The 15,176-nt window shown below is 51.2% G+C and overlaps 1 protein-coding gene across 2 annotated transcripts; it reads right to left on the reverse strand.

Annotated features, from left to right (window-relative positions):
• Window positions 1-728: 728 nt before the first annotated feature.
• TMEM222 (transmembrane protein 222) lies at window positions 729-11,109 on the reverse strand. 2 transcript variants are annotated; one of them, XM_019488933.2, is made up of 6 exons: window positions 10,955-11,109; window positions 7,880-7,964; window positions 7,104-7,135; window positions 6,248-6,344; window positions 5,255-5,385; window positions 729-4,358 (listed from the first exon to the last, which is right to left on the reverse strand). In XM_019488933.2, exons 1-6 carry the CDS (start codon window positions 11,074-11,076, stop codon window positions 4,178-4,180), a joined length of 648 nt encoding a protein of 215 aa, XP_019344478.1. In that variant the 5' UTR covers window positions 11,077-11,109; the 3' UTR covers window positions 729-4,177. The 2 variants fall into 2 exon arrangements, with proteins under 2 accessions (XP_019344478.1, XP_006270255.2); XM_006270193.4 differs by having other exon boundaries at window positions 4,151-4,363; window positions 10,955-11,108.
• Window positions 11,110-15,176: the final 4,067 nt, after the last annotated feature.

A 15,176-nucleotide genomic window follows, 5' to 3' on the forward strand; every position in this document is an offset into this window, starting at 1 on the left:
TTAAGGGACTTGCCCAGGGTCACAGAAGAAGCCTGGAGCAGAGGCTCTGTCCAGGGGACAGAAGAAACGAGTCTCACAAAAACCTGGGGAAAACAGGGACACTGCAGAATTAAGCAATGCAAAGGGAGCTCTTCCCAGCTGAGCGGGCTAAACCTGCCCAGGCAGGAGGGGGCTTATCTTCTAAAGGGCAGCACTCGCCTCCTGGGAGGTCTGCTCAGCTCTTTGCTCGATCCCAGCCAGGCAGGTTTGCTGATGCATCTGTGCCACTGATCTCCACGATTAGCAATTCAAGGCTGTTGACTGGTAACAGCAGGCAGCGGGGATGGGGGATGGCTGCAGGAGCAGCCTTCCTTTCTAAAATATAACAAAGGCCTTTGGACATTTTATGCTGCTTAGGGAGCTGTGTGGACTCCACCAGGGGTGGTAGGGTGCCCATTACTACAGGGGGTCCCAGTCACAGGGACCTACAACACAGATGGTCCCCAGCGCCTGGCAGCCTGGAGCTTTAACCCGGATCTGTGCCAGCCAGGCCCCTATTCATGCCTCATTTCAACCTTGCTGTACCCAGCTACTGGAGCCAGGACAGGCTCCCAGGTGCTTGTGTGTGTTGAGCGGGGGAGGTGGCAAAGACACACACTCTCTACCTTAACTGGACATGGGGAATAAAACTCTCTCCTCACTGGCAGCTGACAGCAGAAGCCAAGACCGAACAAGGCAGGAGCCGGCGGTTGGAGACAGAGACAGAAACGAGTTTATTTCCCCACCTCGGGCTCACGAGATCACAGCGGCAAGAGCGATACGTACAAAGCGACGCAACGTCCCACGGAGAACGCGAGAAGGACGCGAGAAGAACGAGGACAAGGACGCTCCAGGCTAGCCGCTGCCGAAGAACAGAGGCAAAGCCATGGAGTTCTGCAGCAGAACTGCGGAGGAGGGCAAGGGGCAGGGACACGGGGCCAACTCAGATGGAGAGATGCGCCTTTAAGGCATGTATGTGGAACGAGGGCAACCCTTTCTGGGTGCTGTGCTTGATGGGGGCTGCTTCAAAAGGGGTGCCATGCACTGTATTGGCGAGGTGAGGGAAGCAGCAGGTAGAAGACCAGCGCTCCACGTCAGCCGAGCCACACCTGGTAGCTTCAGCTCCGCCATGTAAACATCAAGGCTGTTAGCTGGTCTAGGACCTGCACATGCTAACAACCACGTCTGGGTGCCTACCGTGACAAACCCCCCGGCACCCACCCCCTGGCCTAGCTCCCAACTCCTACTGGAGCATGATGGCCTGTGTATTGCATGTAGAGATGGAGCCCCCCCCACCACAACCCTGACTTCCTACTCGTGGCCTCCCTGCAGACCCTACACCTCCAACTCTCCTCCTGCCTGTGCACCCACCTGCGCAGGACATGTTAGCTGCCTGCATGGGATCTTCTTCCTAGAATCAGCCATGGCTTTCCTCTGCCCTCCCCTGAGGTGCCCTGTGCTCAAGTGGGCCGTGGCACTGACGGCCAGGTGCCCAGGGCAAGCCAGTCAGATGTTCAACAAGAACTCGACCAAAGCAGTGGTCCCAATGGTCAGAGCACTGCTTTTTCGCTGTAACCCAAAGGGACTGGACAGCCTGCTGCGTTAGGTTATTCCCACTTCAGCTCCTACAATCCTCTGGTTCCATCGCAGGGGAGGAGGCTTGGCAATTAATGCAAGTTCAGAAAACCCAAGAGCAAGCAAGGTTTTGCCTGTAGATTTGCTCCGGGCTTCAGTCACCGACAGCATTAAACACCTCAACTTTGGCACCACTCGCACAGCTTATCAGTGAAGTGCTTTGAATCCACTTGTAAGAGATAGATCCAAGCGCACTGGGGGCTGCTATTATTGCGAGAAGCGGGCTGGCTTTTAGCTCCAAGTCCAGGAATTTTTAAGCCTTTCCCAGTCGCATTCTTGCCAGAAGTAAGATTTTAAAAAAGAAAGAAAGAGAAAGAGAGAGAAAGACGGAGAGAGAGAGAGAGAGAGAGAGAGCGAGCAGAGCGAAGACCCTTTCCTATTCAATTGGCCGGGTCTATCATGTCACTATTAAGTAGCAGGCCTGCTGGGTAGTAAGTGAAGCGGCACAGGGTAACTTGATAAAACACCATGCTCCCATTGTAAGGTTCTCTTTGATGTAAGACCTTTGATATCTAATCAGCCTAGAGCTTATTTATCAGAATCCTCTGGCCTGCTCTCCACTCATGCTTGAAATGACTGAATGCAAGGGAGATACTGAGAAGACTCTTTCTGTTCCAGGTGTAGGGGAAAGACAATGCAGTTTGTATAAGACTCCGGAAAGGAAAGTGTTTGGCTGATGAAAAAACAACTGGATACCAGAGAGAGACGGTTTAAGGGTGATTAGAAGTGACTGAGTAGGAGGCGGCAATCCAGAGAGAGGTCCCCCTTTCCGATGGAAGATAGAGAGCGGGAGACAGCGGGTGGGAGACGAGCACGCTCCGTTTGCAAAGCTGGATTCACTATGGACTTCAAGAAGGAAAGGAAGCCATGAAGGAGATGTGCCACTGTGAGCAAAGAGCATTGGTTTTGGCTGTGAGCACGGCATGTTGGTTTTTGGCCATAACAGGTACCTGGGGGTGAAACCCACTTCTTAGAAGCATCAGACTTGGAAAAAAAGCTAACCCCTGCCCTGCAGTCCAACAGCTGAGCTTGCACAGGTTGACCGCAGACAAGCAGCCATACTGTAGAAGCCAGCCAGCACAGCTGGCCGGCTAGATGGGCCCCTCGGCAGGGGACTTTACAAACTGAGCAGATAAGGGCACTAGACTGTTCTCTCCCCTGCTGGAGATGCCACTTCCACTTCCGAGCTGACGCCCATTCCCTGACCAGCACCTAGCAGACAACTGCCCCATGGCTATTCACACCATCTCTGCTCCAAGGCATTAGTAGAGGTCTCAGCTGCCAAGCTGGCATCTCCAGCGGCAGTCACATTCCAGCACTGGTAAAAAAAACCCCACAAGTTGCTCTCTACTGCTTTTCTATTGATGCCCCTGCCTCCTCGGGGCAGGACAATGAAACTACCCCACAGCCAACTGATGTCCTGCGTAATAACCTGAGACTGGCTGTCAGAAGGCTGCTGCCACCCCTGGCTTGGGGGCAGTCTCCCGCTCCAAGGCCCAAGCGTGAATGGAGAGGTACACTGCTTTAAAGGAATTTGGGTCTTCCAAGTACTTTGAGCAGTCTCAATATTTCCCATTCACCAGCAAGCTGGGAGCACATGCACTTGCCCTTCAGAACAAGGATGCTTTAGAAAGCCTACACACAAGGCTTCTGTCCCATCCAAACCCTTCTGTAGTTGCCACACCATTTGGGCTCCTGCTAGGCTTGGCTGAACAAGCGTGAGGGATGTCAGGGAAGGAAGCAGCTTTGGGAAAACAGTGCTGCAACTGAAGAAAGACATGGCACAGGAAGGGGCCCGAGAACTGTGCTTTCTGAGGCACTAGCCCAGTAAAGCAACAGCAGATTCCGATCTCTGCAACATGCAATCGAAGTGCACAAGCTGCTCCAAGCCAGAGACGCTGCACAGCCCAACGTGCGCATCCATGCGGCTCCCCTCAGTCTGAAGTTGCCAGGAGTTGCTTGCCCTGCCATAGCAATATGCTGAATGCTGAAAGGGAAGCGCTTTCCCACCAGCCTCTGTTTCACTAGCAGCTACCGGGAGGTTGTCCACAAGCACAGCGGCAATATACACCCCACTAGGACACCGGGCCACGACTAACTTGCATCCCCACTTTGCAATGTGCCATGGGAGGCTTCTGCAATTGGGGAGTACCTTCCCTGCCCCTGCTCTGAGTTTAAGTACTTGCACCAAGCCTGGGAAGTGCAAGAGGCAAGAAGCATTGGATGGTGACATCTGCTGAGAAGGAACAGCTGTGGGAGGAGCAGCCCTGGGTCAGAGAGAACCTTACAAGGAGGATCTGTTTGTGCTCTGATACTGAGGGGCAGGTTTAGCCCTGGCAACATTGCCCTGTGCTGCAATCAAAGCCCATACTCCCACCACCCCATCTGCAGAGGGTGAGCAGGAGGCTCCAGGACCCCAAACACCGGGAGACACTGATGACAGAACAAAAACAGAGGGAAGAAGCCAGGCCCAGGAAACAAAGATGAGAGCCGTTACTACGGGGTAAAGTGACCGCTTGCTCTTTCACGTAACTCCCAGAGTCCTGTGTTTCCACCTTGCTGGACTGAGCAGCCACGGTTCCTCCTCTGGGCACCAAGGGGAAGGGAAGATCACGGGATCCATCACCGCAAGTGAAGGGTTAAAGCGACTGTCAGGATTGCCCCCAAGAAGAGGACAAAGGGAAGCCACGTCTTCACAAATCCCCCTATGCTGCGAGAGAGAGAGAGAGAGGGGTTATTAAAAAGGGGAGCAGATGGCAAGGGACAGTGAGGGAGAAACGTATGGGGATCACTGAACCATGCTGTTCTGCTACTTGTCACCCCACTGGCATCAACACTGCAACAGGGATGTTCTACTCATCAGGTTAAGACTTGATAGCAGTGCACAGGTAACTGGGCAGTCACCCCTCTCTGCTGTCAGTTCAAATCTAGGCCACAGGTTGGCTCTGCCTGACTATTTCGTGGCCTTACACACGGAGATGGCAATCTTGGATAATACCTTAGTGCACAAGCATCCACAGTACAAAGACATAATGAAATGCTGCTACAACTGTCCTCTTTATTCAGACTGTCTTGCCAAAGGCAACAGGGAGAGAACCCACTCAAACGCCCCTGTACAAGACTCCTTCACAACAGCCGAGACAGGTTGAGAGAGAAGCATAAGGGAAGGCTGCTGCTATGGCCGGCTCTCCCAGTTCTGTGGATGCAGAGGATCTCAGCCTCCTGGAACATGTCACAGGAGTCATTTAGGAAGAGAGAAGCCATGCAGAGTGCTGGCAAACAGACTTGGGGCTGAAGGGCCAAGGAAGAAGATGGCAATCTGAACAGGCAAGAGTTGGCAGGTCAACAAAATTCAAAATTAATGATATATTGCGATCCAGGACTCAAAAGAGCAAAAGCTTGCAACTACTTTGGACTAAGCCAACTGCCAACCTTGGCCACAGAATTATGAACAGCACGAGCAGTGGCCTGAACCACGGGCCAGAGAGACTGTGTTGGGAGGGAGGGAGGAGTCGCTTTACACTATACTTCTCGTAGTCTCTTAAGCATGCAAAAGGTTAAGCCTTTCAACAAATGGATGCCCCCTGGGTCCCCAACTCACCTGACATACTTCCCATACAAAAGGGAGAAGAAGCAAAGTTTGACCATATTCCAGGAAGAGCTGTTATCATATCGCATGAGGTTTAATGCCAGAGCCACATGCGAGTGGCAATTGTCACAGCAGAGGTTGTGCTAGAACAGAAGAGACATGCAATGAGAATGGCAGTTGCTTCAGGTCCTCTCCGGCCATCCCCTCTCTCAGCTGTTGGAAGATGGGAGATTCTCCACAGCCCCTAGGTCAGAGTTTAACAGAGCTAAACAGCTCCCCCAACCCTCTCAGTTATGTACTGCTCCTCCATCCTGAAGGCTTTCCCCAGGCAAGCGTGAACCTGCAGACACACGAGTATCAATAGTTGCACACAGAGCCCAAAACCTGCTCTGGTCCCAATTATTACGGTCTTCTAAAAGAAATGGGATTGGCCTTCAAGGGACCAGGGGCTGGCCATTTCATGGACAAGTGGAGAGGAACAATGGCAGGCTTGTGCGAGGGTCACAAGGAAATGTTTCCACAAGAAGACAAACAGGCAGATTCTTTTTTGCTGCAACTAATTAAATCAAGGCTTCCCCACAAGCTAAACAAGGCTCTCTTCTCTTCCTTCGGCCTCAGTCAGTCCTCTAGACATTTTGGAAAATAAGGCAGCAGAAGCCAACGCGTAAGACTATAATGCTGCTGTTTACACATCCCTCTGGAAACTCAGATCCAGGACAGCCCTGTTCTTAATTTCCCAGAAAAGATTTTAAATGGTAGGTTTAGTGACACCTGGTGATTTCACCTGTGATGCGCTGAGCCTGTAAGGTGCTACATGTTGTCAAAGTGGAGAAAGACACCACATCAGAGCTGGAATTGGCTGTGGCAAGTCTCAGTACTGGAGATCAGTCCCTCAATTAGCCTGCAAGCATGTGCACACTGCCCCACTGCAGACCTCAGCTTCCACCCCAGGGTATGGTTTGCTGTGCAGCACACAGACTGGACCTCAGGCCACCACAGCCTTACCATTCGGTGCTTGTACTCCTCTGAGGCGTCGTGTACAGCTGTGTCCCATGCATTGGGACTCGTGGAGTACACTTTATTTGGATCCAGTTTCCAGTACCTGAATGAAGAGAAGAGAACCCCTGATGTAGCCACTGTTCCTTCCATTCCCTTGCTGCTCCCTTTCCTTGCAGGCTGCGTGAAGCAGAAGTTAGCAGACAGGCTGCCATTCTTTCATGAATGCAACCGCAGGAACCCAAGGAGCTACTCTGTCCAAAAGGACATGCTTAAGTGGGTCTCAGGATGCTCCCCCCAGACAGAAGGGGACTGCTGTGCACACAGCATGAATACTATTAACTCCAGGTCTCTCACATTTAAAATACAGACTGCATCCAGAATACTTGTACATATAAATAGAACAAAGAACCTAGGACCCCTCCTCTCCCTCCACGCGCACATGCACACGTGCACACACACATGCACACACACCCACACTCACGCACGCTTTGATCTGCAGCCTGAAAAGTGAAATCATTGGCAAGATGTGAGCACTGAGAGATTATCACTCAGCTTCTAATATCAATAACTTGTAGCACTTAAGACTGTCAAAATGCATCTGAAAGGGGGCTTTTAATTTATTAAAACTACTGTTGTAATAGATGCATCTACAGAGTCTCATATTAAAAGCAAAAGTTATGATATTAAAAGAGAACTGATTTAATTCACCTTCTTCCTTGGGAAGCAGAGACATTAGTTGCTTCTTTGAATGGGAACAGGCGATCGCCCACAGTAAGAACTGTGTCACGCACCTGTATCGGTTTCAGTGAATTCAGGAGATTTGCATGTGAATTCATTCAGTTTAACAAGAAACAGTACTTACTTCACTGGCCTCCCAAAGGCCATGTTGTCTTCCTGCAAAGAAGAGATCCAGATCATTCAGTGCATACTGCTCTTCCAGAGTCCTTGCTTGCTTAGTGGAGTTGACAACCTAAGTTTTCCTCTATCTAATTTGATCTGGAAGCAGAGCTTATTTGTGTTTGTAGGAGTTTGCATTTCCAATTAATGCCACACCTATATTGTGCTGGTGACTCACCTGTACATTCTGCATACCCCCTCTATGCTTCTTTTGCAAACACCTCTTTCCAATTGCTGAGATGGTCGCATATTCATAGAAGCTGTAAATGATCCATTCCATCACAATGAGACTTGCCCTAATTTAGATCCCCTTTCACCAAAAAACCACCACAGTGCATGCATTTTTGTTCAACATGCTGGCTTAACCTTTGCTAATGGAAGCTAATGCTTCTCCAGGTTCACTAGGAGTTAAAAACCTCCTTTCCCTGATTCTCCCATTTTTTTTTATCCCACTCCACAGCTCATCTACATCAGCCTGTAGTCAACACCAAGGTGACTAATACGGTTGCATGAGTCACAGCTCCAGGCAGCCTTGAATCCAGTACGGGGATAGATAGCCAGTGGAAATGCTGGAACACACAGCAGCCCCCTGCTCCTCAGAGATGTACACAGCAATTATTTTAAGCTTTTAATACATGCTGGAAGGGTGAAACAAGCAGCAGCTCCCACACCCTTCAGTCAGGTCAGAACAAGACCAACTTCAAACACCTCCTTTATCAACCAAACCCACCAGCTACTTACTGAGACATAGTAGGGCCCTGCAAAGTCCCGAATGATTCCAGCCGACGTACAGATGCCCATGTGGCCGATGATTGGGAAGAGCCATCTACGGAGGGAACAAAAGAATTGTCAGGGTGACGTACGTACTCCCCGGTCACACGCGGGGGAAAAAAGCAACAAGCCAACAAGGGACTGCTGGAGCGGCCATAAGGAGAACTATACCACTAGCTCACTGCAGACAAGCAACCAGCTGTTAACAGAGGCAAGGTCCTACGGATGCACACGGGGCACCCTGAAGATGTCCAGGCAGGAAGGACGCACGTACAGACATCCACCCCCACAGAGCCTCTGACGGGCTGTTCTGCAGAAGTGTTCTCTGCAGCAACACCAAGGCTTTTAATGTGATGACTAGCTGGAGTTTTTATGAGGACAAGAGTCCCAGGGGTCAGATTATTCTCAAAGAAAGAAGGAGCCCTAACATCTTTACCTGAAACTACCCCATTTCCTTGTTCTGGGTAAACTGGTTCTAGAAAGGCAGCTGTCCTGAAGACAAACCAAGCCTCACAGATTGGAAATAAAATGTATTTGACCACCTAAGCCATCTTTCTATTGATACCAGGCTGGTTTTCACTGCAATCCTGTTTTACATGTTATAGATAATGGGGCTCCCACCATTAAAGAGAATATTCCTTAGCCTAAATGGGTCCCTTGTTCCTTAAAAGGCTCCTCCCTCCCTGGTATTTACAGCCTTCAAAGAGAGTCGAGTTATGCCTCCACACCCTTAGTCACTGTTTAGAGCTAACCATTTACACCCTGGTAAGTCAGTCACTCCAGCCCTAGAAAATCTCCAGCCTCCATCACTCTCTGAACCAACGTGGTAGTCTTTTCCATCATTTCTCCGCCTTTTGGGTAAGATCACATTTAATGAGGGGGGAGCATCTGAACTCCCACACCTGGGACTTAACTAAAACTATCTAGTTTACTTGTCATCATTCACACCATTTACTCTTTGCATTTCACTACCTGGGACAGGGGTGGCCAGCCTGTGCCACGAGCGCTGCCAGTGACACGGGCAGCCTCGGTGTGTGGCACGCGGCAGATCAGGGTCTCTGGGATGAGATGAAGCATGGGAAGTCTAACCAAATAAATACAGACTTTACAAGGAAAGTAGGCGGGCAGCCTTAAAACCTCCACGAAACTCAGCACCATAACAAAGATTTTCCTTTTTCATGAGAAGTTAAGTTGCTGTCATTTGCCTTTCTAAAATGGGATGTAGCAGGTGTTTTAGCCCCCATCTCAGCTCAGGCACAGTCAACACCCACTGAGACCATTAGCAGGCAAACAAAAATAACTTCATTAGGGTTGGGATGATTTTGTTGCAGCGCTTTACATACTGATTTATTGGGGAATGGGTTATGTGTATTCCAAGTACCCCTCTCCGCTGTGCTGATTTGACATGGACTTGTTAGGACACCCTAAGGATTGTTAAGGATTGTCGTGTTTGCACTGGTTTTTCCAGTCTCATTTATATATATATATATATATATATATAAAAAAAACACAAAGGTTTATAAACAAGGTTTGTGAAAACAAACCTTCCTTGTCTTCTCCGTATGCCAGAGACTCATTATTCCCAGTCCTGAGCCCAAGCCAAGCTCCAGAGGCGGCTCATGGGTTGAGAATAACTGGCTGGGGCTCTCTGTAGAGACATCGCGGCTACTCCACAGCGGCTTCACGGTTTCCTAGTGTATCGTTTCACAGGCTTGTCTATGTAAAAACTCTCAGGACAGGGACTGAAATAAAATCAACCAGAGGCACGAAGCGAAGGTAAAAGCTTCATCTTTACACACCGGCAGGGAGGCTCTCTGTCAGGTACAGCGGCCTTCGATCCCTGTAGCTTAATGCCTTGCTCCAAGAGCATCAACATCTTCGTACCCTTGGCTGATTTCCCTAAGGTCCCTGCGAAAACAAGCCTTTAATTGGTGAGCAACCTCATCCACCGGCACCGCACCTGTCCCAGGGGAGCAGTGCCCTGCCCTGCCCTGCCCCACCCCGCCCGCGACGGCGGCTTCAGGTGAGTCAGACGCTGAACTTCGAGCCCGCGTCTCCGAACACGCAGCGCAGCTACTGGGCAATTAAGCCGGTATCTCAGCTCCCATCGCTCGCCTTGTGTTTTGTTGGGCAGAACCGAACAACTAACCACTCTACGCCCTTTCTAAACAGGCTGGTCAGGTTTTCTCTTTCTTGTGTACCATCCACGGCACGAATTTAAGCAGATGTAATCCACCACGTGAACCTCTCTAGCCTGGTACTGCGCGAAGAAAGCCTCTTTTCATGTCGCTCGTGGCTGCTCGAGGGGCTTAAGCTAAACCGAGCGCTTCCGCGGGAGCGAGGCAGCGTCCGCTCCGGGGGCTCGACCGGGCGCCCCGCGGGCCTTTCAGGGGCTCGTGCCCTCAGGTGCGCCACGTCCAAGGCAGGGCGGATTTGCAACTTGGAGGCTCATCAGAGCGTGTGTCCGTGCGAGCGTGTAATGTGCCTCGAGATGGTTTCAAGGTGCAACACGTTGTATTCCCAAGATAAAAGCAGGGTAGATTTGCACCTTACAGACCAACCAAAGTGTGTGTGTGTGTAGGTATATGCAGCACAAGCTTTCATGAACTGAAGCTCACATGTATATATGTGTGTGTGTGTGTGTTTACAAACACACACAAAATTATATCTATACATACACACACACACCACACACATGCACACATACATGTGTGTATACACACAATTATACACACCACACACATATGCACACACATATATATATACGCGTGTGTATATACACACACACACATATATATACACCACACACATATATACATATGTGTGTATACACACAATTATATACACACATACACATATACGTGTGTGTGTGTATATATATATATATATATATATATAAATAATTGTGTGTATACACATACGTGTGTGTGTGTGTGTCCCGAGCTGGAGCTCACCCCGGCGCTCCGTGGCCTGCCCCGGTCGGTCTACAAGGTGCAAGGCGCGGCGCGCCCCCCCGGGCCCGGGGCGGGGGGTGGGCGGACTCACGTGAGCACGGGGATGGGCGTCCACACGACGCAGTAGGGGAAGCGGCCGCGCTCCGCGTCCAGCCCGGCCCCGCCGCCGCCGAACGGCTTCATCTTGCCCCCCGGAGCCTCTGCTTCCGCCATCACCGGGGCGGGGCGGGCGAGCGGGGCGCGTCACTTCCTGGAGACCGCTCGCACTTCCGGCGCGCCACCCGGACTTCCGGGGAAACCCGGAAGCGCCGGGCGCCATGTGCAGCTTCCGCCTCCCTGCCACGTGGCCGCGGCCTCGTCCTGAGCCCCGCGCCTCGGCGGAGCCGCTGCTCGGCGGACGCGGCGCTTCGTTTCACGCCGGTGTTTGCAGCCCGGCTTGGAGCCGGCACCGGCCCGGGGCGGCTCGGGCACGGGCCAGGCCTTCGTCCGAGACGGGGTCAGCCCCCAGGGCAAGGCTGTGCGCGCGTGTGACCGCACCTGTGGGACACGTGTCCCGCGTCATCTGTCGGGGGGATACCAGGCGGTTCCAAAATGCTGGTATCTGTAGGGGTCTTACACCCCCCCCCCTCCGCCCTTTCTCAGACACACACACACACACTTACCATCCAAATGCCCATTCACACACACACACGTGCACACACCCAAGTGCCGTTTCTCACACACATGCATCGTACAAGTGCCCATTCACGCACGCACACGCACCCAAGTGCCCTTTCTCACCCACACATGCATCATACAAGTGCCCATTCATGCACGCACACACACCCAAGTGCCCATTCTCTCACAAACGTATCATCCAAGTGCCCATTCACATATACACACCCCCACCACATGCCCATTCTCGCGCGTGCACAGCATCCAAGTGCCCATTCATATATATACACCCCCCCAAGTGCCTATTCTCTCACACACACACCCACGTGCCCAGTCCCATTCACACACGCACACAGATCATCCAAGAGCCCGTTCCGTTCCAATTTTCCACTGAACAAAGCTCGATAATTGTATCCACAAAGATCCACGGGCTATAAAACTGCCCCGAGCCCATGTCCTCCCTCCCAGCCCCCTAGGCCGGGGCTCTGGCCATTCCCACAGCCAGGCAGGTATCTTGCGTGCAAACCCCACGCCTGGAAGACGGAGCCAGTGCTCCCCGGTCGTGCTTGCTCTTAGCGGAGAGGCCGCGACGCAGCCAGGTAAATTCCAAGCCCGGTTGAGCAAAGCTCAAGAACGGGGCCGGGAAGTCCAGACTGATGAGAAAAGGCTGAAAGAGCTACAGTTATTTAGTGGAGAGAAGACCGAGAGGGGATTTGATCTCAGTCTTCAGCTCCCTGGAGGGTGATTATAGAGAGGATGGAGATGAGCTTTTCTTTGTGGCTGCGGGGCACAGGACTAGGAGCAACGGCCCCAAGCTGCAGCAGGGGAAACTGAGGTTGGAGCCGAGGAGGAGCTTTCCGACGACGAGGGCGGCTGAGCGTTGGATCAGGCACCTAGAGAAACTGGAAGCTCCCTCCCTGGAAATTTTAAAGAGCAGGTTGGACTTGGCTGGGATGGGTTGGTCAGGGACAATCCTGCCTTGAGCAGGGGGCTGGCCCGACAATCCTGTGAGGTCTCCTCCCACCTTACTTTCCTATGAACATGGGCCATATAACTTCACCTAGGCCAGGCATCCTACATAGGCCCAGGAGTTAAGACGCTCCCCGTTATCCAGACTTGTCCCATGTACAAGTTTGGATGCCCCCCACCCATCACGTTTGATTTTAGCCTACAGTGATTCTCACCCAGCACTGGCTGCAGCACCCTGGGGTACCTTGAGATCCTTTCAAGAGTGTTGCAGTGTGCCTTGTTGTTGGGTGTGCAAATGTGATTCACAAGATAAACCCAGAGACTTCAAATAGGAATCCAAAGAGTTAAATACACTCCCACCCCGATGTCTGCGTTCTCTGCAACAGAAGAATTACTCCCTTATTTTTATTTTTATGTTTTTTACTATGAAAAAAAGGTGAAAACTAAGCTGGCATTTTTCCAGGGATGCCTTGAGTCTCAAAAGGTTAAGAATGACTGCCGCAGATGGTTTACTTTGGTCATGAAAATTAGAGAGATATGAGGGGATTGGAAGAAAGCACCCCCTTGGGAAGGAAAGAAGTTGGAAACAAACCAGATCTTATCAAGAGAACAGAAGAATCAGATCATATGTGCTAGAAGAGCTGTGGGAGGTGGTAATTGCCCATCCCCAGTGAATTTTAGATGAGGATCTCGGAACATTTTATAAACGTGGATTGAGTTCCAGCCAGTCCCCGGAGGTCGGTGTGGGCTAGATGCTGTATTTAGAGTAAGGCTATTTAAGAATCCAGAATATTAGAAAAATAACAGCTGCTTTATTAGGAAGTTCAATTCAACTACACAAGAAAGCTGAAAAAAAAATTAGTTCACCCCAGAAGAGCTCCACCCCCCACAACACACCCAGCAAGACACTGCGGTACGACTTGTCCGACCTCTTCCAAGTCACTTCCCGCCCAAAAGCCAGATGCTTTTTCCCAGCAACCCCAGGGAAACCAGTCTGCAATGTGGGGTGGCTTCACGTACCCCGCACTCCTCTTTGCACCCCTTTTATTACCCCCCTCTTAGAAGTGATTCTGCTTCCTTGTTGCACCCAGGTCCATGACCACCGACTAGCAGACAGCGGGCACGTGAGCCCACAAGTGCAGCAGGGGGGGAAATAATGAGTAGTGCTTGAGGTGCTGTGGAGTGTGAAGCCAGCTGGTGGAACGCTGCTAATAAAACAGTCTTGGCCCAGTTCCTATGTGCACATGCTTGAATCAGTCTCCTCCAGGAACACGAAGTAGGTGCAATGCATCCAGAGCGCTGCATTAATAAAAGGATTGCTTTGGGGAGGGGGGGGGTGAAGGTCATTCATTGCTAATCAGATTTGGGAGCAGCATTCCCAATAGCCAGTAGGATATAAATTCACCAGCCAAAAAGGCCCATTTTTATATAGATTTCCCCCCCTTCCATCTCTGTTCTTCCACGGCGCACACAGCCCCTCCATTATTGAACAGACGCAGCCCCTCCTTGGCTTGAAGCTATTCTAGAGATCTTTTAGGAAAGCATCAAGAGAAAGCGAGGAGAGACAGAGGGTTGATTTTATTCTGTTTTAGCCCAGGGGAAGAGCCCACTTGCAGCACACTGGGGATTAACACCCCATCCACAGAGCACACACAGGATAAAGAGCAGAACCGCACGTTTTCCTTCGTGCTACATCAGGCTTAAGTAAAGGTCTGTCTCGATTAGGATTTAAAGCTGCAGTGTTAGTAGGCAATTCAGCTCACATCCTAAAAGGCTAGTTAGGAGGAGATAATATGCACTTTAACGTGCTAGCCGGTCAAGTTAGAACCTAGCTTTTATGCAGTGAGGTTAGCTTGCGTCAAAGCCGACTTTCCCTTGTTCTAACCAGTTTGTGTGGACACACGTTAGCTACTATCCCACCCCAAGTCTAGACCAGAACAACTGCGGGGATAAACTTCAGCGCAGTCCACCCAGCTCGTCGATTCCTGCCACTGAGGCCCCCATGGGACTTCATGACACGGACGTCTGGTCCGCAGGACCTGGCCTGCCATCCGTCAATCACTTCACCGGCGGCAAAGGAGCTTTCAACTTGCGATGCCTTTTGCTCGGCTCGGGCTTCAGTCTAACCTTGATGGGAAAAGGCTTATAGAAGAGCACTCCGCTCCTGGCCTTCAAAGAGGAAAAGGCAAAGAGAAAGCACAGAAAAAAAAAACAACTCTTAAACACAAACAATGCCCAAGCTTGGGGAGGAGGGAGGGAGGGAGGGGGTTTCATTTCCATTTCCCTTACAGACACCCAAGGCAAGCAACATTAAAGGGACAAACCCGCCTCCATGTGCTGCAGCAGAACCAAGTGTTAATATTACATCTGGCAAGCCTGGACCACTGCCCCCCTCAGCGAGCCCGTCTGTTTTAGGTTATTTCACATCCGATTTGGTCTTTCAGGTTTTCATTGATGGCAACTGGACAGCGCTAGAGACCAGCATCCTGTATTCTTCCATACAGCGAGTAGCACAGGTGGCAGCCCCATCCTACCTGCTTCCACCCTGGCCGGTAGCTACAAGGCCATGCAGTCCTTGGGCCCCCTGCTCGCCCACCAGGCCTCACCTGCAATGACAAGGACCAAACTGCTGAAGGGCAGAGGAGCATTACTGTAAAAGGCACAAAACTCTCTGTATTTCCAGCCCTTGC

Source organism: Alligator mississippiensis, chromosome 6, assembly GCF_030867095.1.
Source record: "Alligator mississippiensis isolate rAllMis1 chromosome 6, rAllMis1, whole genome shotgun sequence".
NCBI lineage: Eukaryota > Metazoa > Chordata > Crocodylia > Alligatoridae > Alligator > Alligator mississippiensis.

Excerpts from the sequence above, each read along its gene's own strand:
- TMEM222 (XM_019488933.2), bottom strand. The coding sequence starts at position 11,076 with ATGGCGGAAGCAGAGGCTCCGGGGGGCAAGATGAAGCCGTTCGGCGGC. Across the intron at positions 6,345-7,103 it reads GCCTTTGGGAGGCCAGTGAA|GTACTGGAAACTGGATCCAA; the intron begins GTAAGTACTGTT and ends CTCTTCATTCAG. Across the intron at positions 5,386-6,247 it reads AGGAGTACAAGCACCGAATG|CACAACCTCTGCTGTGACAA; the intron begins GTAAGGCTGTGG and ends CTTCTGTTCTAG.